This window comes from Leptonotus elevatus, chromosome 19, assembly GCF_054856555.1.
Source record: "Leptonotus elevatus isolate MCC_2025b chromosome 19, RoL_Lele_1.0, whole genome shotgun sequence".
Classification (NCBI taxonomy): domain Eukaryota; kingdom Metazoa; phylum Chordata; class Actinopteri; order Syngnathiformes; family Syngnathidae; genus Leptonotus; species Leptonotus elevatus.
This window is the reverse complement of record NC_141257.1, coordinates 14,283,638-14,308,056: the sequence shown is the minus strand read 5'-3', so window position 1 is coordinate 14,308,056 and position 24,419 is coordinate 14,283,638. Positions and strand designations below refer to the sequence as shown.

At 39.8% G+C, this 24,419-nt stretch overlaps 2 protein-coding genes across 3 annotated transcripts; both read left to right on the top strand.

Annotated features, from left to right (window-relative positions):
- The first annotated feature begins 221 nt into the window (after positions 1-221).
- On the top strand, positions 222-20,982 carry cers2a (ceramide synthase 2a). 2 transcript variants are annotated; one of them, XM_086063160.1, is made up of 12 exons: positions 222-610; positions 11,432-11,602; positions 11,676-11,793; positions 11,924-12,042; positions 14,309-14,366; positions 14,499-14,549; positions 14,669-14,761; positions 16,638-16,766; positions 16,924-17,030; positions 17,275-17,428; positions 19,604-19,767; positions 19,878-20,982. In XM_086063160.1, exons 2-11 carry the CDS (start codon positions 11,433-11,435, stop codon positions 19,742-19,744), a joined length of 1,140 nt encoding a protein of 379 aa, XP_085919286.1. In that variant the 5' UTR covers positions 222-610; position 11,432; the 3' UTR covers positions 19,745-19,767; positions 19,878-20,982. The 2 variants fall into 2 exon arrangements, with proteins under 2 accessions (XP_085919286.1, XP_085919285.1); XM_086063159.1 differs by having other exon boundaries at positions 19,604-20,982.
- Positions 20,983-21,611: 629 nt separating this feature from the next.
- On the top strand, positions 21,612-23,824 carry LOC147158092 (cortexin domain-containing 1 protein). The gene is made up of 2 exons (XM_086063161.1): positions 21,612-22,776; positions 23,343-23,824. The coding sequence occupies exon 2, from the start codon at positions 23,415-23,417 to the stop codon at positions 23,595-23,597; it is 183 nt and encodes a 60-aa protein (XP_085919287.1). The 5' UTR covers positions 21,612-22,776; positions 23,343-23,414; the 3' UTR covers positions 23,598-23,824.
- The last annotated feature ends 595 nt before the right edge of the window (positions 23,825-24,419 follow it).

The following is a 24,419-nucleotide window of genomic DNA, read 5'->3' as shown; positions in this document are numbered from 1 at the left end:
TAGCACGCTCAGCCGTTTTACTAGTGCGATGAATTGTCCTACTAGTGAGGACAAAGAGCATACTATTATTTTTAAATTACAATATCTGCACAGTATACAGTCAGTAGTATTGAAATGATCTGGTAGTGTAATTGTTTCTGCCGCCCTCTAGAGGCCAAAAAGAGAAGTCCATCTTCACAGAGACGAATATTAGTCCTCATCCGAGTCTCACGTCATTTTTTTCACCAGCCTGCTACCCGCCCCCGGCCCACTTTAAACATACTACCAAGTTCCAACCGGAATATTCTCTTCATTACTTATTTGCGTACTTGATAAGTATCCGTGTCGACCGTGAGAGAGTCAACATCGCCCCACTTTTCCTCTTTTGATAGGACTGAACCCCCCACTTCAAAAGAAGAGTGCTATGGAGTAAAAGTGCGACAGATTTTCCCCAGAGAATGAGGCGAACCTGAGCTGAAGAGGGAAACGGGCAGTTGGCAAATCATTGAATGTTCACGAGTGGCTTGAATGGGGAAGCGTACATGAAATTTACTTGAACAGGAAAAGAAGACAAGCAGCTACAAACGCCGCAGACAACACTTGACTACCTGGCCGTACAAAGTCCGAGGAGGTAAGTTGGCGACAGCACCGTTACTCGATGGACGCTTTCTCGAATTTACACTGGCCATTGACTCCTCTGTTAAAATTAAAACACAAGTTCCACTGGAGCTTGTTTACTACATTAGAAATAGTTCGTGGTGTCGTTTCATTACATAGGGGGCGAAGAGCACCCGTGACAGTTAGCTTGCAAACTTAAGAGGCGGAAAAGAGCTAAAAAACAAAGTTGAGTTGCTAGCTAACAGGCCCAAGCTTGTCGTCTTTTCTGTTGTTTGTTCAGGACAACCATGATAAGACAAGCGCACTAAAGCAATTATTTATTCATGTTAATTGCCCCTCGGTGAGAACGATAAATAAAAAGGTGTTATTGGGTTCAGAAAAGTGGCACATTACGTTCATTCATTTTACGCAAAGTTTATATTTTTTAACGTAAACTGCGCCGTCGCACCTGATAGTTACTCATGGCATAGCCATTTAAGGCGGACAACTTTGTTTTATTGCCTTGCCATTTCTCAACGTCTTTTTCCGCTATGTCCAGGGAGAATCCCCGCTTGCACCACGTGCGTGTGCGTGTATGTGTGTGTGTCGGGGGGTCTTTTGGACAGAACCACTCCCAAAGATTTTACGCAAAGTGCGTAGAAAGCTGTGACTGGCACAGCAACTACAACATCGGTTTAAAAGTCAGCAGTAGGATGCTCCAACCAGCTTGATTTCTAACAGAATTATTCATCCATCCATTTTCTGAACCACTTAGATAACGTAAAATGTATATAACGTAAAGTTTTTATTCAGCAAACATTATCTTAGTGCGTTACATCAGTAATTTTTGAGTGTGCTGTGACATTTCTGGTTCTGCACAGCAAGCATTGTTTGCTTCATTTGCGTAAGGTATAATGTTTTGCATCATCTCTGTCAAAAGTTGTGGTACTATACTACAACAGTCAACCAAATTACAGGGGATGTGTTCCTGATTCACCTACGGCAGATTTTTTTTTTTAATGAGTTGTCAGCCTTCCCACACACTTAAAACTTTTAAAAACACATTTAAAGTATTTCTTATTGCCTGTTCTCACTTGCTCACAACTTAGTTTTATTTCTAGACCCCTTTACTGTTTGTAAACAAAGATGATGTAATCAGGATGCATGCACATTGTTGGAGCAGAAAAGAGGATAAGGTTCGTTAACATGAACACACGCCCACTATAAACAATAGAAAAAATTGCTTAAGATAACTAACGCCAGATGGAAAGCAACTTTCCGATCGTTAGATGATAGTGGGAGGAAGCTGTTACAAAGTGGCCAGATATACATCTTCATTTAGTAGAGAAACCTAGTTTACACCCGATAAAAACTGCGAGCCGACTACTGTTTGGATAGTGGTTTCGATTTCAGTTTTGTATTTTACAAGCAAACATTTGACCAAAAAGGACACAAAACAGAAATTTGTGATGCTAGGGTCATCGTCAACAGAAAGGACATCCTCACAGCTTACTTTACTAGCAAGGCAGGGTGAGTAACATAGCCAACTAGTCTGCTAGTTAGGGCCTGAGCAGCGACCGTTGCAAGGTCCCTGTTTTTGTTGTTGTTGTAGGAATTATTATACTCCACACAATCAGATTTTCAAAGAACTAAACATAAATGAAAACTCACCAAACTTTCACACATCGGCCCTGGTGATTATTATTATTTTTTTAAGTTGCCATGCACGAGTACAAAAAACAGCCATTTTTGTCCATCTCAGGAGGCAGCCATTTTGCCACTTGCTGTCAACTGAAGATGACATCACAGTTGCTCAGGTCTCAGGTAACAACCAATCATAGCTCAGCTTCAGAAAACTGGTGTGCTGTGATTGGTTGTTACCTGAGCCTTGAGCAACATTGATGTCATCTTCAGTTGAAAGCAAGTGGCAAAATGGCTGCCTCTGAGATGGATAAAAATGGCTGGATTTTGCTTCATAGCTCTTATTCCACAAATGTAATATTAATCAGAATGTCATGTTTAGACTAGTGAGGTCACATATAACATTATTGTCAAGAAATGTTTAAGGTTGACTTCCACTTTAACAAAGTCCTTTAACAGAATTTATCCGATTGTCTTCAAACTTGATGTGGTTTGAGGGTGTAAACATGGGCTAAAACTCATGAAATTGCATACACATCAGACTTGCCCTGAACATTTGAGTGCAATTTTCAATAAATAACTCAATAGCGCCCTCTACAAATTTTTAACGAAGCATTTCTGGTTGTATGTTTTTCCTAGATTTGTGAAAATTGGGAAGCATATTGCTAGCGTTGGGATGAAACCTCTTCACTTACATTATATACTTTTGGTCAGTCCACACATTTGGGTGTCATTTCTACGAACTATTGATGTAAAGTGGTGAAAATGGCTTGTTCACTTTAATGATGCAATGTTAATGGTTAAAGAAAAACATGTAGTTTTTGGGGTCTACTGAAAAGTAAAGGCCTGAAGCCTGTGATATCTATCAGCCTAAGACCTACAACAAAAGTATCTGTTGCCATATGCCAGTGGTGGGAGTAAGTCATTGTTTTGCAAGTCACAAGTAAGCCTCAAGTCCCGAGTCAAGTCTCGAGTCAGACTGACAAGTCTCAAGCGATTCACAAGTCCTACACTTTTGAGTTTCAAGTCCTTTTGAGTCATTTTAACATCATAGATGATATTATTTATGATGAGCATCAAAGTAGGCGTCAGGGACTCAGAGAATGAACCCAGAATGGTGCAACAGATTTTAGTGTTTGCAATGTGTTACCAGTTAGTTGACAGTCTCATTAATTACACAGCTAGCAACAATAATTGGCCGATAAACAACTAACATTAGCTTACTTACCATCTTTTGAACTTCAGATGTTGAATGAAGTTTGAAGTTGTTGCCTCTCCCTCAGTGATCTAATCTTGGACATACTGCAATTCATTTTTTGTTGACCGAACGCCGGGGAATTGTACTGTATCGTGCAATGACGCCGTAATTAACTTGCGGTTTCTTCGCGTCCTAAATTCGCTATTAAATATACTTTCGGGGTGACATTATGATAATGGTGGTAGAAAATATGTCATTTCAATAAAACCGTCGATAATGCAAGCGGGAAGTATTCACGCTGGCGTTCACACCACCATGCAGGCAGACTTCAAAGTAAAACCACCAAGTCTCTTGCATTGGTGTCAATGTATTATTTGGTCAGCTTTATTTTTATGTTTGCTTTAGCGTAGGAGGGGTGTGTTTGCGCCTTTGCGGCTTCCCTGACATGTCTGAATGACGGCGCTGTCAGCCCAGCTCACACGCGCGCACACACTTACTCGTTAACATACATTTAAATCTTTTTGTTTTGGTGGAAGAAGCAAGTCTTTTCAAGTCAAAGGGCTCAAGTCCGAGTGAAGTCTCAAGTCATTGTTGGTCAAGTCCAAGTCGAGTTGCAAGTCTTTTAACATTTTTTCAAGTCAAGTCTAAAGTCGTCAAATTCATGACTCACATCCAAGTCACATGACTTGAGTCCACACCTCTGCCATATGCTAAACCTAACAGTAATTCCACCATTTTGAATTTATTCTGGGAATTGCGCGCCATTTTTGGCCTTTAGCAGAGGTCATATTTTAATGAATACTAGTGATGTACCGAATATTTGGCCACTGAAAACTCTCGCCCGAAATAAAACTAAAGCTGAAAGAATATGGCCAAAATAGGATGTTGTGGTGACGCAAGCAAAAAAAACGCTGCAATCAAGCGTCTGTTTGAATTAAACTGTGAACGCGGGGGTGAGTGTCCCCCTCGCTTCTTGCTGGCATTTTACCGCGTGAGAAAAAATACAGTACTGCTGTGTACTGCCAGTACAGGTGAGCCACTCTTTCTCCTGCAGTGCATTCCCTTTTTTTTTTAAGAGCCCCTCGAACGCTTCCACTTTTTTACCAGCTTCCCGGTGGCTGTGCTAAATACTTTAGCTAATGATAGCACTATTGCTATCAACACGGAAACACTTACCGCTATTTCAGGGTGGCTACAGACCTGTACAGGACGCTGTGTGACTTTGCAGTCCGTTCCCGAAGCCGATTAGCTGGTGCAAACAAATGTATTTAATTTATTTTTATACGTTGGTGGATATGTGAATGTGCGGATTTTAAGTGCGCCGCACGCATTCGTCCCTGCCTGTGTGAACTACATAGACTAAAAAGTGCAATCGGACCGCCAGAAAATGCTCAACCCTTATTTGCCAGTGCTAAATAAATATTTTATAATATTAAAATTTTTATAATGCAATGACAGACTGATATGGTTTGGACATGTCCAGAGGAGAGATAGTGAGTATATTGTCAGAAGGATGCTGAGTTTCCAAATGCCAGGCAGGAGGTCTAGAGGAAGACCGAAGAGGAGGTTTAATGATGGAGTTAAAGAGGACATGAACGTAGTTGGTGTGAGAGCAGAGGATGCAGAGGACAGGTTTAGATGGAAGCAACTGATTTGCTGTGGCGACCCCTGAAAGGAAAAGCCAAAAGAAAAAAAAGAAATGCAATGATAGTAAAAATTGGCATAATTTTTTGGGGGGTGTTTCGGTTTTCGGCCAAGCATTTTTCATTTTCGGTTTTGACCAAACATTTTAATTTCGGTGCATCCCTAATAAATACTCATGAAACTTTGCACACACATAAGACCTGGCAAAACATCTACATTTTGGAGGGTTCTTGTCCTATGTGACAGTACAGAGTAGGTGCTGATCCTCATCCCAACTGCTTCACACTTGGCTGCGAACCGCTCCAGTGAGAGTTGGAGATCACGGCTTGATGAAGCCAACAGCACCACATCATCTGCAAAAAGCAGAGATGCTATACTGATGCCACCAAACCGGACCCCGTCAACGCTTCGACTACGCCTAGAAATTCTGTCCATAAAAACTATGAACAGAATCGGTGATAAAGGGCAGCCTTGGCGGAGTCCAACCCACACTGGGAACAAATCCGACTTACTGCCGGCAATGCGGACCAAACTCTGACACCGGTCGTACAGGGACTGAATAGCCCGTATCAGGGGGCTCGGTACCCCGTACTCCCAAAGCACCCCCCGCAAGACTTCCTGAGGGACGCGGTCAAACGCCTTCTCCAAATCCACAAAACACATTTAGACAGGTTGGGCGAACTCACATGCACCCTCGAGGACCCTGCCAAGGGTGTAGAGCTGGACCACTGTTCCATGGCCGGGACGAAAACCACACTGCTCCTCCTGAATCTGAGATTCGACTTCCCGACGGACCCTCCTCTCCAGAACCCCTGAATAGACCTTACCAGGGAGGCTGAGGAGTGTGATCCCTCTATATGGAGCACACCGTCACCACCCAGGCTCCTGTGGTGTTTCTGAAATGGCCTCTTTCCTCTTGGAATTGAGAAAAACAAACTCCTTTCTACTCCGATTCACACACCCGTACGCACAACAGCTAGGCATGTTGATATTGTTTGAAAAATCTTCACAGCCACAGCCCCACACGTATGGCTCCAAATGTTTTGAGTCAATGATGTGTGCGTAACCTTTGATGACAACAACTGTAAAAGGACTATAGAACACTCAAGAAACAACCATCGCTGCATGTTAAGTGCTGTACATGGAGTAAAGATTAGACATGAAAACAATAAATTGATCATATAAAAGTAAACTACTAAAAATAAAAATAAATACTAAAACAATGCGTCGTCAAGAGCCATAGAAATAGATTTTTTTTAAGACAAATTAAAAAAAATGGACAGAGAGGAGGTTTGGGGTATACACAGCAGTTGATTTTTTTTTTTTTTTTTTTTTTTATAAATGTCATCATCATTGCTCTTTTATATATATATATATATATATATATATATATAATTTTTTTTGTGCGTGCGTGTATTTGTTCGCTCACCAAAAACCTATTAGAAAAAATCCCATACCGTTCAAAAAATCAGGGAGACCTCAAGAGACCGAAGGAGAGACTGAGGACAGGAAGGAAGGACAGACAAAGCCGAGTGAGATCCACAGACACCAGCCTCCACCAATTCAATGACCTGAGGAGGAAGCAGATTGTGTCTGAGTTTCGATAGATGCTGGTGTGGTGGATCTGGCATGCATGAAAATCTCCACCAAAGAGGGGAGCCGTCGACCCCTGCCAGGACAGAGCAAGCGCAACACCTCAGGGTCCCCCAGGCCGCGGCAGCGCCAAAGGACGACCCCCGGGCCCCGCCAGGGCCACCGGCCGGAGAGCAAATCCAGGAGCAGGAGCGCCCCCCCACCCCAACACGGCCCGCGCCCCCGACCCAACGCAGCAGGACGGGGCACTGCAGGCCCGCCAGGCACCCCACCGGCCCACATCCCCCCCGCTCCCGCCATCCACCCCAACCCAGCCCCAGCCGCCCCGCCGGCCCCCGGAGCACCGAGACCCGGGCCATGGATGGAGACCCCGGCCCAGGGGAGGGGAAGGAAGGCGTACCGGGGAGGGGGGACGGAGACGACAAGAAGGGCAGGGAGAGAGGGGGAGAGGAGGAGGAAGGGTGACGCGGGAGAAGGGACAGGGAGGCGGAGGACGGGCGGGGAGAGGCGAGGAGGGAGAGGCAGGAAGGGGGAGGGGAGAGGGAACCACGGGGCACCCCAGCGGCCCACAGGCCCCGAACCGCGTCGCCGGGCCCAGAGCGACGGACCGCGCCGGAGCGGCGCCGCCCCAGACACCAGGGAGAGCCCCGCAACGCAGCACCCCCCAAGAGACCCAGGGAATGGCCAAGACGCAGCCGCCACCCAGCAGCCAACAGAGGGGCAGACCCGCCCACGCCCAGCCAGGGGGGGACAGCACCCACAGAATTAACCCACTGGCATGCCGTGAATCCGAATGTCAACCCCTAGTGCCCATCGGAGGCGAATCCGCTCGATCCCGCTGGCAGCAGCCGGGTTCCTGACTATAAAAACACAACCATTAGTTACAAATTGGCAAATACAGAAACATCAATGCAAGTTATCACGCTGCTGTGGCTCTCGCTAACAGGCAGAATTAAGTAACCATGTTTAGGTTAAAAAAATCTATATACGTAGACCATGTTTCTTTAAATTTTGACATTTGGTTTTTATTTGAGGCAGATATTTTTTCCATTAAAATGTGATTTATGAGGAGGTTAGACCATTGGTCGATATTCAGAGTTTGTTTATTTTTCCAGTTAACAAGAATTGTTTTTTTTGCGATAGTAAGGGCTACAAGTATAGATTGAAATTGTTTATGTGGTAAGTCAGTTGTTGTTAAGTCACCTAGCAAACACAAGTTTGGAGAGCACGGTATCCTACAGTCCAAGACAGCGGAAAGTTTTTCTAAGACTTTAGTCCAGAAACACATAACCGGAGTACATAACCAAGCATGAAAATAAGTGTCTGTAGTTTTTTTTAAACACTGGAGACAAATGTCGGAGTCTGAGAGTCCCATTTTCTTCATCATATATTGAGTAATGTATGTTCTATGAATAATTTTATCTTGGATAAATTGTAAATTTGTGTGTTTTGTCATTTTAAAAACTTTTTCACAAACTTGAATCCAAAAGTCAGATTCCGGAGCTATAGACAAGTCTGTTTCCTATTTCGAGATGGGTAAAGACGTTTTATCAGTATATGAAAGTAACTTATATATTTTTTTGTTGTTGTCGGAGAAAGCTTGGTAATATCTTTAGCTAAAACAGGCGGTTGGAGCGTACTCTGAAGTGTTGGAATTTGTTTCTTTATCATATTTTTAACTTGCAAATAATGTAAAAAATTTCCATTTTTTATTTTGTATTTTTGGAGCAAGGATGTATATGATATAAACAGCAGTTGATTGACAACAAGAATAAGTGTCCATTAATGGATTGTGTTTCTACTCTTTGGACTTTGGTGTGTCCCACTGGTGGTATGATGTCATGATATTTATTGACATTCAGAATTTGCCATTCCTGAAATAAGTTGATGGGACAAACCACTACTGTTGATGATAATCAGTGGTATTGTTTTGTTTGATTTTATATTGTCTCTCTCTCACTCATGATCTATTTCAATATAGTCACAATAGAAAAACAATTTGATTCTCCTCGACAAGTTCTTGGCATTCTATTACAACAGGTGGCTAACTACAAAACTGATTTCAAGCCAATACAGCATGCTTTTCACACACTCAAGAGAAAAGTGACAGCAGCAAGTTCCACACAGAAATAGCAAGTAAATGTAGCTGCAGTGAAAGCCTGACAAAACTCTGAATATTAAAGTCCATGGGGTCCAGACATTCATTGGTTACAAATAACTTGAATTCAAGTATTAAAAGCAAAATAATCTGAAGCCTGATTTATACTTCAGTGTTTCCCACACCATGTTAATACGTGGGTGGGCCACCCAAGACGTTTTCAAGAAAATTTTAATAAAAATATATAAAAAAGAAAAACAGATGAACAGCATGTAATGTTAGTTTGCCGTCACTCACTTGTGGATCATGTGGTTAGCGGAGCCGCAAGTAACAGGACTTCTAACACACCCACCACACGCAAGTTGGGATAAGAAAGATCACAAAAACACGGCATGCCAAATGGGTTTTTGATTGATTGTGAATGGATGCTTTGGTATACTTACCCAAGACTCATTGAATTCTACAAAAAAGAGAAAACACACTCAGAAAGGCCTTACACCAGTGGTGGTTCCCAATGTTGTTTGCGCGACGGACCTATATTACTAGACATACATTATTTTGGCTGCATTTTTTTCATACTGATGATATTTTGCTGCCAACCTTACACTCTGTCACGGCAACAAATAGCTAGCTAGTAAAAGCGATGCAGCTTGTCCCAGCCAACGAGGATTTATTGGTACAAAAACCAACCTCAGGTTCTACCTATGGCCATGGTACAGCAAGAGACTCTGGTTTAAGTAAGCCATTTTAAACTATAAAGGGAAGTTTTCTGGAGGTAGAAGCGGCAGCCATAACACGCAACTGAATCTCTGATTCAATAGTTTTCACTGCATTTAATGTATTTTATTTTTTTAAAGTTTTGATAAAGATAACTACTAGACAAAATGACTTTGTAAATTAATGATTCTTGGGCTCGAAGGTTGCCTTGGAGTTCCTTAAAAAATTTCCGTTTGTACGCACAGATCTCGTAATTTCCCTCAGATCTGACTAAAAAAACACTCTGTTCATTAACATGTTTTAATCTACAAAACAGAAAGGTCTTTGTCTCCTCTCCTGTTTGGTCACTTGTACCACAATGAGCCAGACATATTGATGGAGGCAGATGGGTGGTAACAAATGGGCCGCAGTGGGGTCAATGAAATCCTCATGATGATTAACTTAATGAGATGAACTGCAAGGGTCACCACGACTCTATAACTGGCATTTGATAGGTTTTAAAGTCCACACTTGCGTTTTATAAAATGGCAAGACTTCATTTTGATGTGATACCAAGTAGATACTGTACTATGATCTCTGATACAAGATTTAATTAATGGACCTTATTTACTTAATAGTGACCAAATAATATCACGCCGAGGGCGTCAAAGGTAAAGTAAGGCCATCTCAGCAAATTCCAAAAGGTATATACAGTAATGTGCTTGGGGGGGTCAATTTCTTCAGAGATCAAAATTGCAAGCGCATGACGTCAACTTTAGATGAATGCACTTTGCTTCCTCATGGGTGCAGTCTGTCAAACGCGAGTAGCTGTCCAACTGGTTCACAATTAAAGCTGCATATACTTCATTACATTAACTCAGACAGATTTTTGTAGGTGGTAATATTTTCTCTAGAATTTGCCATTTTGTCTCTGAAGAACTGCTCTAAAATGGTTGAATTTGTTTTCACTTTTTATTTGTAGTCAATTTGAGGCCTGAACCTGAATATGTTACATTACATCAAGCACTGTATCCAGGCCTCTCCAAAAGTATGTCCTGAGATGTTTGACACATTCAGATGTGAACACCATGAAATAAAAGTTGGGATTCCTATCTGTTGTTTCATATTCATCATTTGATCTGAAACCCAAATGGTTGTTGGTATTCTTGGACATTCTTGGACGTTAATTATGGCAATGCCATATGGACAAAAGCGGTAATGTTATGCCTGAAGGAAGACCGTATTCCCGAGAGGACACGCGCATTGCGTTGTTTTTGAGCTCACACCAGGGAGCGTTGACATTCAAATTGACTTCTGTCTTTGTAACGAATGGGAAAAGGGGGAAGTGACGTATGCCACGAAGCAGTCAGCACATTTGTAGTTTTTTTGTGTGGCAGTGTTCCTACCATCCTCCTCAAAGTTGCTAAGTGCCAGTAAAAATTATACAGACCTCCTTAGGCCACGGCAAAGGTACCATTCAACTGGTTTTAAGTTTATGTTTCATGAGAAGAGTTATGGAAATATTTTAAAAAGGTTGAAAAGTTCCCTAGTGCCACTTTAAGACATTACAAAGTCTAGGTTGGCATTTGTATTCTAAAAAAATTGTATGCCAATATTTGTTCCCCCTTTTTACTGAAAATGAATATCAGCTCCAAATATCGGTTATCGGCCTTCTTGACTACCAATAATCAGTATCGGCTTTGAAAAAAACCATATCGGTCTATCTCTACTTCGTTCAGGATATTTTTTTTTTAGGAGATTAAGTAGAATCTGTCTTGCGCACTCATAATCTATTGAGAATGAGAAAGAGAAAGAGGAAAAAGTTTATCTACACATGCCGGTGTCATGCGTTATCTAATTATTGGTCTCAAGTCAATAATTAAAATAATGCTGTCACAGGATACCTTGTGTGGTGGGAGTCAAAGATGGGTTTTCATGAACGTCTTACTTCACTGTTACAGCATTTTGTTTTCTTTAATTACCAGGATGTTGTCTTGGCTAAACGAGTGTCTATGGGCAGACTGGATTTGGTTTCCTAAAGGCTTTGGTTGGGCCGATCTCAAGGACCCCGATGTCGTCCTCCCTCACTTACCGGACCTTTGGGCTTTCATCCCGATTGCCGTCTGCTTCTTGGTTATCAGACCGTTATTTGAAAGGTAAGTCATCATGATTGGGCGTAACCGACCGTCATTTGCCTGATAACCTTTCTGACAAGTTTTACTGTTTCAGGTGGGTCGCGATTCCTCTGGCGTCTCTGTTGGGAGTGAGGGACAAAAAACGTGTTTGTCCTACCTTGAATCCCTTACTGGAGGCCCACTTCTGCAGCACATCTAAGCATCCCACACAGGTAAACAAAGGAACATAGCTAGCGAGCTATTGTGTTATTTGGCAACAACACAACTACCAAATTCCACTTGATGTTGACAGTATTTAAACACTCAGGAACAGCACTGACTTCTTCTCGTGCTTGTTTTCAGAGCGCCCTGGAAAAGTTAAGTAAACAGACAGACTACTCAGTTCGACAGGTCCAGCGATGGTTCAAACAGCGGCGGAACCAAGAGCGTCCCAGCAAGATAAAGAAGTTTCAGGAAGCCAGGTACCCACAACTCTTGTGTATAATGTAAACCAACTAATTACTGTATATCTGTCTGTTTTAGCCATTACACTTCCATAGATGTTTTTGTTTTATATTTCACTGGTTTGTGTCTCTTTATAGTTGTATAACAGTTAAGAATTTACATTTTTTTGCTTTGGACTAGCGTCTTCCCCACTATCATGATTGGTTAATTTAAACTAGGGGTGTCTGTCGATTAATTGTTTTTTAACCGCATGACTTCAATAGTTAACTCATGATTAATCACAAATTTTACATCTTTTCTAAATGTACAACAAAATATTTTTTTCCAAATTTTCCTACTCTTGTTAAAAGTGAGGAAAACATGTTAAGCTAATACAAATATGGCTGCATCTTTTAGTCATTGATATCGTAATTTCAGAATAATTCATTAAATTGAGTTAAAATTTAAAAGATGTACAGGGAGTCCTCGAGTTACGTATTACGAGACCTAATGTCACGATACCAAAATTTTGACTTCGGTACTATACCTGCAAAAAATACCTCAATACCGGTACTGAAACGGTACCTCGACAAAAATCTAAAACATCAGCAAAAGTAGCAAAATTATTTATATTTTTAATTAATTCAAACTATTAGGATGTATACATGTTATATATATATGTGTATATACTGTATGTGCTTTCACATTGCATGCCATATTCTTGAAGTACTGCATTTTATGTCATCCGTTTCAAATATTGGTAATACAGTTGCACTCCCATGACTCAATGTAACATTGCTTGAGTGTGCATGCATGTCTCTGCTCTTCTCCATTACGCTCCCATTTAGTCTAATGCGTAATCAAATACTACAAACTGGGAACAAAATAATTCACACACTACTTATTTTTTTAAGGGACGTGTCAAAAAATGAGTCACAAACTGTCGCTCTGCCAGTCATCTGGGCTTTTTCTATACATACCTATGATTTCCTACTGTGTGCCTGCTCATTGAACGCACCTTGAGTCCACTGCAGGGCCAGGAGTGATTGTTGCTTTTTTGTCTGCTTCTCTGCAATTTTTTTTTGGTCTTGTTACAAAACATCATGTCGGTTGGTTTGCCGTGGCTGTCGGCCATGTAAGGAAAAAAAGTTCCATATGACACTAATGTTTGCGCGTCTTACTTCTCAACGAGGAGTGGACGGCCAGCGAGCGCTTCAGTGTTCTGTGAGTAAAGCCTGAGCCCTCTCACACACAAGGCGTTTTCCGAATATCGGTAGACAGGCGGCCATGCGTGTATGTGTACCCACCTTTGAAACAGAGTTGGCGAGCTGTCTCGTATTAATTTTTTAAGTACTGGTGCTAACAAAAATTTATACCGAGCCGTTCATCAAGTTATGGTACTGGTACCGGTATCCCATGCTACACTAACGCGACCTACGTCATTTCGACTTTACGGCGCCTGTGCATTGTCCGTACCGTAGCGCCTTCTTTTTCGTTAATTTCCCACAGTAATCACACCATTTTAAAGTTATTTAAAGTTGTGTTGTTGTTACCTCCAGCAACGTATGTCCATCAATCAGGTCGGCTCGCCATCAGGCGCGTCACATTTCCGTGTATAAGTTTGTATTAGCTCCACTCTGCTGTCCGTCAGCAATGAATGTCCGTGCAGAAACACAAAATATTATAAAGTATTTTGATATAAATATCCTCTTTAACTGTAAAATCCGACTTAAGTCGGAATTCGTGTTACATCGCCGGCGTAGGAACGGAACTCCGCCGCAACTTGAGGACTCCCTGTAAAAAAAATTTTTGTGTGTAATGATTTGTGTTAAGGTCATTTTTCTGCCGCTAGATGGCATAATTGCATTTGTAGGACATTGGTGACAGTTCAGTGCATTTTTCTTTTCATATTAATCTAATCTTTAACATGAAGTAACTTGTGAAATAAAAAAATTGTATAATACAACTTGACCGCAGTCTCTACAAATATATGCATTATTATTAAATTTATTACTGCTAAATTTTGACGTGTCGTTAAAATAACTTTAAATAAATTCAAAATTAACACACAAATTTTGACACCCCTAATTTCAATCAGCAAAATTGTGTTGAGAAGTCCGAAAGCAATGAATGCTTTTGGATGCTTTTTATCGACGTAGAGACAAATTACACGTTTTTCTTATGACATCAAGTAGGAGGAAGTTATTAGTGGTAAGTAGAGGTGATAAGTGAGATACGGTTTAATTTACTGTAAGTGCCAAGAATGAATTTTTGCCTCAGTGTGACAACTACTTTCTTTTCCAGTTGGAGATTTACCTTCTATCTTTTTGCTTTCTTTGCTGGCCTGGCAACCCTTATTGACGTGAGTGTAAAGTTATCCTCTTGAAAATGCTGTTGTCTTGGCAACACGTATATTGATCTTGACTCAAGTGGAACCTAATGGATACCCACAAATGTCCTGGCTGGATCATAACTCTTGTCTCTCCCCTCTCAGAAACCATGGCTCTATGACATGAAGAGGATGTGGGATAACTTCCCCAAAATGGTATGTTAATGTTTGGGAAGCTTCCTATACTTTCTTATTTGATTTTCTTCAATGTTTTGAAAATAATCCGGTTCTGTTGTAAGTCTAAAACATCCATGTGTGTTTTTTTTTTATCCTAGCCACTCCTACCATCTCAGTACTGGTACTACATAATTGAACTGGGCTTCTATGTGTCCCTGCTTGTGAGTGTGGCATCTGATGTCAAGCGTAAGGTAGGCAACGTGGACCGTCTACTCAATATTTTCACCATATCACAACCAAACAGTTTTGGCTTACATGTGTATAGGATGCTGACTGTGAGAATGCCAAATTAAGTTTTTTTTTTTTTTTTTTTTTCTACAAAGGCCTTTTACGTCATAGCAGTTGGTAAGAGTCATGAGAGGCCATACTTGGCTGGTGATGTGTTTCTTTCACGAGGTGCCTTGTGAGTTAATGTGTGACTGGAGCAGGGCTGGAAAACGTCGTGTGGTGCAGACAGCTTTGCCATTTTTGCACACGGGATAGAACCGCTCAAAGCAAATAGGCGGATCAACAGTTGTGCCTTATTATGCTAAATTATAAGCTGCAATGAGCATAAATAGATTTTTAAAAGCATAATTAAGCAAAGTACGCTACTACAATGTATTTTAAAAGAAACAATTTCGTTGCATTTGAAGTGCGAACTTTCAGCTGTAATTCAGTGGGCGAAACAAAAACACATACAAACCTTAATTTCGGGGCCTCAAAAGCTATTGGACAAATAAAATAACTGACAACAAAATTGTCATTTCTAAAACTTGGTTACTGCCTGACATTTGCCAGACACAGCCTTATTTCAAAGTATCGGTACTCAAGACAGCGCCCTTTTGTGGCCATTTTATGATAAGAAACTAGATTTTTTTTTTTTACGAGAAGAATAGAAGAGTGCTTCTCTCTCTGTTTTTTGTTTTTGTTCTGTTAGATCCAAGATCAGTAGCATCCATACATGCCCAAGCCATCATACTTCCTCCACCTTGTTTTACAAATGATGTGGTATGCTTTGGAATTGGATCATTAGCTGTACCATGCCTTCTCCCTACTTTTTTTTTTCTTGCCATCCTTCTGGTAGAGGGTGATCTTTATCTGTCCAAAGAATGTTCTTCCAGAGCTGGTCTGGCTTGTTTTGTCCAATCTCGCCTTGCACTGGTACTTTGGCCTCTGCTTGTTTAGACATTCTTAGTTAAACATCAAACCGAAAGCAAAGTCAACTTGGAGCCTTTCAAAATTGAAAGCACTTATTAAAATTGAGCAATAGTCCAAGAGTGACATCATCAGGGATTGTGCTCCGATATGGAATTGCCATGTTGAGAATTTGTCTGTCAGAGTCTTTCAAGTGATTTAAAGTGGAAGTCAACCTTAAACATTTCTTGACAGTAATATGTTGTATGTGACCTCACTCGTCTAAACATGACATTCTGATTAATATTACATTTGTGGAATATGAGCTCACAGCTCACCTGTTTTCTTAAGCTGCGCTGTGATTAGTTGTTACCTGAGACCTGAGCAACATTGATGTCATCTTCAGTCGACAGCAAGTGGCAAAATGGCTGCCCCCTGGATGGATAAAATGGCTGGATTTTGCTGCTTAACTCATATTCCACTAACACAATATTAACCGGACTACAATATTTAGACTAGTGGGGCTGCATAGAACGTCCATCCATTGTCCAAAAATTTGTTTGGGGTTGACTTCCCCTTTTAACTGAGCTCACTCAAAAGTGACATCATTGATACAATGTGACATTGTCACACGCGATTTAACTGAGCTGTCTGTGGTTTTCCGGGATGCCATTATGTTGAAACAGGATCAACAACTATTGGCTCAATTTACCTATTCCCCATTTTATGTTGATTTGGTGGTGTTCTGCACTGCTCTCTAATCCACCATACTGTTGAGGAGCAGGAGTTAATCATTAGTAAAAGCTGAACATTCATTAGTAAAAGCTGAACATTCATTAGTAAAAGCAGAACATCAGTGACTGATCTTTACAGCTTGATCAATAAGTCACCAAGCACAGTACAATTACCTGTAACTTTTTTTCTTTTTTTCTCTGGTTTTCTTCTCTGCAGGATTTTAAAGAACAAGTCGTTCACCACATTGCCACCATTGTGCTTATCGGTTTCTCCTGGCTGGTCAACTACATCAGGGGAGGGACTTTGATCATGTTAGCACATGATGCCTCTGACTACCTCATGGAGGTATTACACCCTGCTCTTATTCATGAGAGTGTTGCTTTTCAGATACCATAATGTATGCAAACAACCCCTCTTCATTCAACTAATCAATTCTTGTTTTATAGAACAAAACCCCATAATAGTCATGTTAACCCTGTGATGTGCCTTCCCATCTTGTCAGTCAGCCAAGATGTTCAACTATGCCGGCTGGAAGAAGACGTGCAACTTCATATTCGTTGTCTTTGCTGTTGTTTTCATCATCTCTCGCCTCGTCATTTTCCCCTTCTGGTAAATATCGTATTGCACAATAATTTCTTCTTGCATTTAGAATGAGTCATTGAGTTCAAAAGGTTATGATAAAAACTGGCGCACAACTGCCTTGTCCATCTTGCAAAAGCTTCTGTTGTGCGTATTCAGCATAACAATGTCCATCATAACAACAGGCACATTATCCACCATCTCAGTGCGGTTCAATGGGCTTTTGATGGTGAGCGTAGGTGGTTGTGACTGCCCGCTCTGTTCTTGTGTGCAGCATCATACATGCGACCTTGGTGTACCCCTTAACCATCTACAAGCCCTTCTTCGGGTTCTACTTCTTCAACGGTCTGCTGTTGGTGCTGCTGGCTCTACATATCTTCTGGACGGCGCTCATTATTCGCATGGTCATCAAGTTCCTACCCGGCAACGTAAGAAGCACTTGTTTAAATGCTATTAGTAGGGCTGGCTGGTTGTGGGAAAAAATATTAATCATGATTATTTGGATGATTGAAATCACAATTTATAAACATTACCCCCCGCCCCCTCCCTGAAACATGTCTAAAAAAATAAGAATAGGAAAAACAGACTGTTGCACCCCATTATTCAAAACATGTTGAAGTTCAAAATGGCGACGTCCAAATTCTCAAAATTATTTTTGTCATATGTGGGAAACAAATTTTCATAGTACATAGTCAAAATTTTGGCCCATTGACTCCCATTATAATCATAATTTGTCATGTTTTTTTATGTACTGTACACCTCATGTGTTATAGTGCATTTCCCGCGATTACACAATTTATCCCTTCACTGGGGCATCAACTAAACATATAAAAAAAAAAAAAAGTTGACATTAGAGTTATAAAAGCCATAATACACCAGATGGCACCAGAGTGCTAATTATCATTTTTGGTTGAGCTGACTTATGTGCTTCCTATGTCCGCATTCTTATACTAAACAAGAAAGCAAGGTTGGGATCGAGAGACGGCATCAAAAACAAATAAATAAATAAAAACTACATATGTATGGATAGGCCTGATGCCACTGAACATTTTGAGGGGTCGCAAGTAAAAAAGAATATTCAGAAATGACTTAGATATCACACTTATGCGTCATAAAGAAAATGTTTACGTTACGAGGGTTTTAAAAAATCTGGTTGATTTCAGTTTGTGCAGTTTTAGCATCCTCTGGTGGCTAGTTTATTAGCGCTGTTTAATTTTCACAAAGCAAATTTGGGCTGTTTGTTCTAGGTTTAAAATTTACGCTAATCATCAAATGAAGGGAAACGTAATATGCTTGTGAACCAGGTCAATATGTGGAGAAAATCAATGTGTGCATGCATTAGGAAGTTAATATTGAAATATTAAGTGTTATTAGAGATTGTAGGTTTATATCGGTAATATAGGTTGTTTATGCATTGCTGTTATGTACACTATTGTGTTCTTTTTCTTTTTTTTTTCCAATATTGTGACTTTTTTATATTGCCAACCTCCCCACATAATCGTGATAATTATCGTATCGTGAGCTTCATATCGTTATATTATCGTATCTTGATATTTGGATATCGTTACATCCTTCCTTGTAAGGGCAAAATATACAAAACAAACCAACGAAGAAGGTTGTAATCATTGATATAATTTAGGAACTTACTAACACACACCACGCCATTCTCTGCAATATTGTTTTCTTCGGTTATAATGTTTTTATGATCGTAATTAGTGGTAGACCGAAATTGTATTTTCAAGGTCGATGCCGATACGATTATTAGTTGTCAAGGAGACAAATAACCGATATTTCAAGCCGATATACATTTGCAGTAAAGGAGAAAATATTAGCGTCAGAATAAAAAACAACAACAAAAAACAGGGCGATATTCATTTGTAGTAAAAGAGAAAATGCTAGTGTCAGAATAAAAAATGAAAAAACACAAAAAAACGTTTTATTTTTATTTTCAACCTATAAAGAATTGACAGCTTTGTTTAAAAAATATTTTAAAAAATTTAATTGCAGGGAGTTTCTAGGGTCATCTGCATTTTAAGTTAAATTAAAAACTAAGTCAATAAATAGTTTCTTAAAGTTTTCTACTGTAAATAACGTTTTCCAAAATTTCAACATAATTTCTTAATTTAATTTAATTTTTTTTATTTAAAAAAATAAAAACTGTAGGGAGTTCCCTGTGTCAGCATCATTTTTTATACAGTGGAAATTTAAATAAATCCATGAATGAAAAGTTCCCTGTATCTCACTAAGCGACAAATGCATACAAATGTAGCTAATTTTGGGTTTTCGTCAGGGTTTGTAAAAGGTTTCAAAAGATCTTTGCAGACAGTGAAAATTTGTCTGAATATGTTTGAAATTTCTTTGTGACAAGTAAAAACTGTCTGTGAACATTTCACAAATCCTAATGAAAACCCTAAATTTGCTACGTTCGCAAGCATTCATCATAAAAAGGTCGATATTTGTCAAAATGCCAAATGTTGGCACCGATAATCGGCCCATCCGATAACAGGTCTTTCCCTAATCGCGTTAATGCAAAATCTTAATTCAATCTAAATCTCGACTAAAGCACCACAACAGACACTGTACCATTGTATTTATTTTGACAGGACATAGTTGAGGATGAGCGGAGCGACAAAGAAGAGACCGAGTCCGAAGATGAAGACGGCGAGCGGAACAGAACTTTGAAAAATGGCCACATTCACAACGGCCATACCCCGCTCAACAACAACCCCCAAAAAATGGACTGAGTGGCCATTGAAAGCAGTGCAAGGTGGGGAAACCGGATCCTTGCATGCGTCCCTCACTTGAAATCCAAAGAATAGGAGTGTGGCAACACAACTTTTCTTACACATTATAAAAGAGTCCCCATTCTGATTACAGCACTGGAAATTGACCACAGAACAATCAAGACCACCCTAATGTGTCTTAGTTGGTGAGGTCTGTTCTCTTTTTCATTTCATCACATTTAGTTGTTGCCAATCTGTTGGTAACTTTGTGGCTTGTTATTGCAAGTGTTTTGTTGCTGAGGTTTGGACGGGCATTCAATACCCGCACAGCGTTGGTTAACACTCCTCGAAGTAGTATTGTCTTTAAACCTGGCTAATTCCACTCAAGCCAATGGTACAAAGAAGGCAGTTCTTAGTATGGACCATTTCCTCATTTAAGTCAATATACTGACACGTATTAGTGAGTTTGTTGCACTAATGTTCAAAGCACAATACTGAATGGGAAATAAGAATTTTAACAGAGCTGCCAAGGTCGAATTGTGCCTTTTTGTAAACAAAGCATGCACACGCAGTCCAAAATCATTTTAATATGTTTGTTTTTGTTGATGGTGAACATATATTTTTAGTTTTGTGATTTTATTTGCTTTGTTGTATTTGTTTTCCAGTTTTGTTTAAATGAGAAAAGACAGTTCAGCGTAACCCAAACCTTTAAAGAAAAAAAAAAGTGTTCCTTCTTTATGGGCTGGAACGTGTAGGTAGAATTTATTTTCAGTGTTTTCTATAACCAAAGATGCACTTTATGGATCCGTTTAATTGTAGTCAGACCGTACTGTATGTTCAGGATTGCATTTGGATCCCAATCTAATTGATGTTCATCTGCAGTTTGGGTCCTAGTTTTCTTTTTCTGTTTTGTCAGTGTTTTGGTTCAATGTTAACAAAAAGAGCTTCATTTGTTGAATTGGATGAAGGGGCTGTTTAAAGGAACCCGTCGCCAACGTGTGGTTTACAAGTGCCTTTGTCATTTAGAGTGTCAGTTGTTACTAAATGCCATCTTTTGTGCCCCGACGCATCTACACAATAAGCACTGTCGCGCACTGGGCCAATGCTCACCTCATTTGTTTTCTGCTTCCTTCCAAACAGCTCTGTTTCCAAAAAGAAAGAAAAAAAAGTGTTTTTTGTTTGTTTGTTTGTTTGTTTGTTTGTTTGTTTTGCTAATGATAATGTTATAATGTCGATTAAAAAATATTTGTTTAAATTGATTATTTTATTGTAATTTAATCTATCTAAAAATTAAGAATTTGAGTGTCATGTATTCCAAGCAATATGTGATACTGTGATGACTACAAAATCAAAGGTTATCCCATGTTTAAAAAAAAAAAAACTAAACAACTTTTAGACATTGATAGCAGAAACAAGAATGTAGCAATGTATCTTTTTTTCTTTCCTATTCTGTCTCTATTCTCTCTTCTTACCTCTGCTCTTTTGTTTTGTTTTGTGTGTGTGTGTGCTCAGGCTAATGTAATAGCTTTAGCGCCATCTGTTGGCATCTTGGTGTCAAGAAAACAATTTGGAATTAGTTCATGAGCATTGTTCGGACAAAAGTAGTCATTTGACACTATCTTGCCGCATGTACCGACAGAAAGTTTAAAGTTTACATATAGTGTGAAAGCAGGAAACTAGTTACAGTATCTCTTATATTAAAACATTCACAACAAATTAGATGCTGTTATTTATAGATTTTGTTTTGTAGATAATGTATTTAAAATCATATTAATAAGTTTCACCAGAGGTGGCAAATCCAGGTCCAGAAAGTAAAAACCCTGCCATATTGCTAGCTAGCTCGCCGGGTGCTTGTTTTACCGGCTAGGGAGCTAGCTAGCAAGCACAAGGGGGTAAAGCCAAACTGTGGCAGGGTTTTTACTTTCTGGACCTGGATTTGCCATCTCAGATTTTCACCCATTTGAGAATAGCTCCTTATCCACTACATTTGAGACTTATTTTACATTTGGACTTGAATAATACATTGTAGCGTTGTTGGCATGCATAACAAATGATGACTTATTTTGATATAGGGTAAATAATTTGTATAAACTGAAAAAAGAAGTGGGCCAAGACAACTAGCGGTACCTTGAGGTAGGCCACAGTGGACACCAGAGGTTTTGGACAAAGAACCATTATCAATTAAATCTTAAAACTAATAGTGTCGAGTAGGTTTTTATATTTGCAAGCTGACAACCATTTGAGTGATAGATGATATAAAAAGTTGGAGAAAGTTGAGCGTGTGTTTATTCTTTCAAAATCCTACAACCAGATTTAATTTCCTCGCCTCCCTCATTTTGGCACGCAACCTTAAGGGCCTTCTAGGCTGATTGCACACAATGGCCGATCACTTTACACACACGCTCATCTGGACTTCATTTTAATGTCGCAGGGTCAGTTTCTACCCCGCTGGCTCCACATGTCAATTGCGATAGCATCTCTTGTTTCCCCTGTCCATATTATCATCCCAAATCAGTTACCCCCCCCCCCCCCCCCCCGGTACATAGTCACCCTTGTGTAATACCTAAACTCAGCATCTGCTACATTTAAACAATCTTATAGGTAACTTGGAAAAGCCTCCTTTTGACAGGAGGACAAAAGTGTGCGGGGTGTTTGATTCACTTACGTGCTGTTGACTTATCGAATTCCCACTCAAGTATTAATAAGGGTTTTACAGATGCAGAGGAGACCGCAAGATGTGAGCACACGGCATGAATGTTGCAGGAGCACGAGTAGCCAATATCTCTCAAATTGTAGGGACGTAAATCTGTTCACACATGTAGTGTACAACATGATCTCAACAACACGGTGTAATGTTCTCCCAGGTGTGCGCGAGTACGCTTCCAGCCTACTCGTTTTTCCATGGAAGGTAAGCTTAAAAGCGGCGCTAACCAACAACTCTCTTACATAAGTGACATTATAAGGAAGTAGCCGAGAGGCCAGCGCAAGGATGTGAAGCTTTTCAAAAGTTTGGACTCATGCTGAGACTTTAGCAGTGCAAGAATGGGCATGTGGTAAGTTAGATGTCTATTAATGCATGTGCATTTTTTGGGGGTTAATATTGGAATTGGAATAATGTCTGCGATGCTTGAATATTTTGTTCCTTCCTAAATACCAAAATGAAATTATGTGAATGTTTGTATCCTTCAAAATATAATGCATGCAGTTATATGTAAAAGTAATTTTGCATATCCACTCTACAAAATGGTGATCTTAAAAATATTAAGTGTATGCATTTCTAACGGTTCACAAAATCCACGGTTCGGTTCGGTTTTGTGCTGACGGTTTTCGGTTCAGTTCGGTATGCAGTGACTTTAAAAAAAAATCTAATATGTCTTGGAGTTAAAAGTGAAAGTGTCTATTATTCTCAACTAATTATTATTATTATATTAGTTTAAATTAGTATTGTTCAATTTATGCCAGTGGCAGGCATAACAAATAACTCGTCGCCAACGTGTGGTTTACAAAGGAGAAAGTTAGCAAGCTGTTGTTACTGGCAACATCTTTGAAAATTGTCAACCAGCAGACAATGTCATGATTTCTATCATAAGCATAAACAAACACTTGGTGTCTTTCGTAGCACGGAGGTCATCTGTGTCTCCTTCGTATACATTTGAGCGGACACTGGGGGGGAACCCGTTTCATCAGCCACATGGACCACGGGGCACATCCTGCTCCCCCGTTCGAGGTGGATGTGGATCTGGGTTTTGCTCTCTTCTTCCTCTTCCTCCTGTGTTTCTTCCTGCTGGTGACGGTGGTGCGCTGTGCCCAGACGGTGGTCGACCCCTACGGTTCCATCTCCACCTCCACCTATCAAGAGGAGCAGATTACATGAAGGCCTTTGGACTACTACACACTAAATGAACTACAAAAATACTTATTGACAGTCTTTTCTTCTTTTTTTTTCGTTGTCTAATGGCAAATAATAGTATTTAGAAGCACTTTAACTGAACTGATATTAACCATATTGTGGGTGTCTTTCATAATGTCCCAAATGTGATGCAGTACAGTTCTACACTACTGCAAACTCCAAGCACAGCAATAAACATTGTTAAATGTCTACTCTCTGACTAATTGTTATGGACATCTCATTGTTGGATTTACAGAATTACTTGTATTGTACATGGACCAAAAATTTTCATCACACATTTTCTCACTTGAGTTTGATGTTCCAACTTAAGTTTTCTCTTTTTTTTGAAAATAATTATTTTCATATTACTTGTATATATTACTGCATTATTTTTCTGTATTATTTTTTATTTTAAAAAAAATAAACAAGGCGTGCCATGCTAGCCTATAGAAGAGACATGATTCCAGAATTGGAGGACATTTTACACCCCATCCAGGAAATCTTAAATAATCCACATACAAAACTAGGGGTGTGAATTGCCTAGTACCTGGCGATTCGATTCATATCACGATTCATAGGTCACGTTTCGATTCGATACCGATTAATCCCGATACAAATCTATAAATTGATTATTGCGTTTTTTTTTTTACTCAAATTTTGAAAATACAAATCAGTAAAGTTGTACATGTACACTGTAAGATTTGTATGAAAATTGATTTATCTGAAAATTCTGGCTTATAACTGAGCCACTGCATTTAACAAACAGGTTGCAGTCTGTTTCATGTTTGAACAGCACTGGAATAAAAT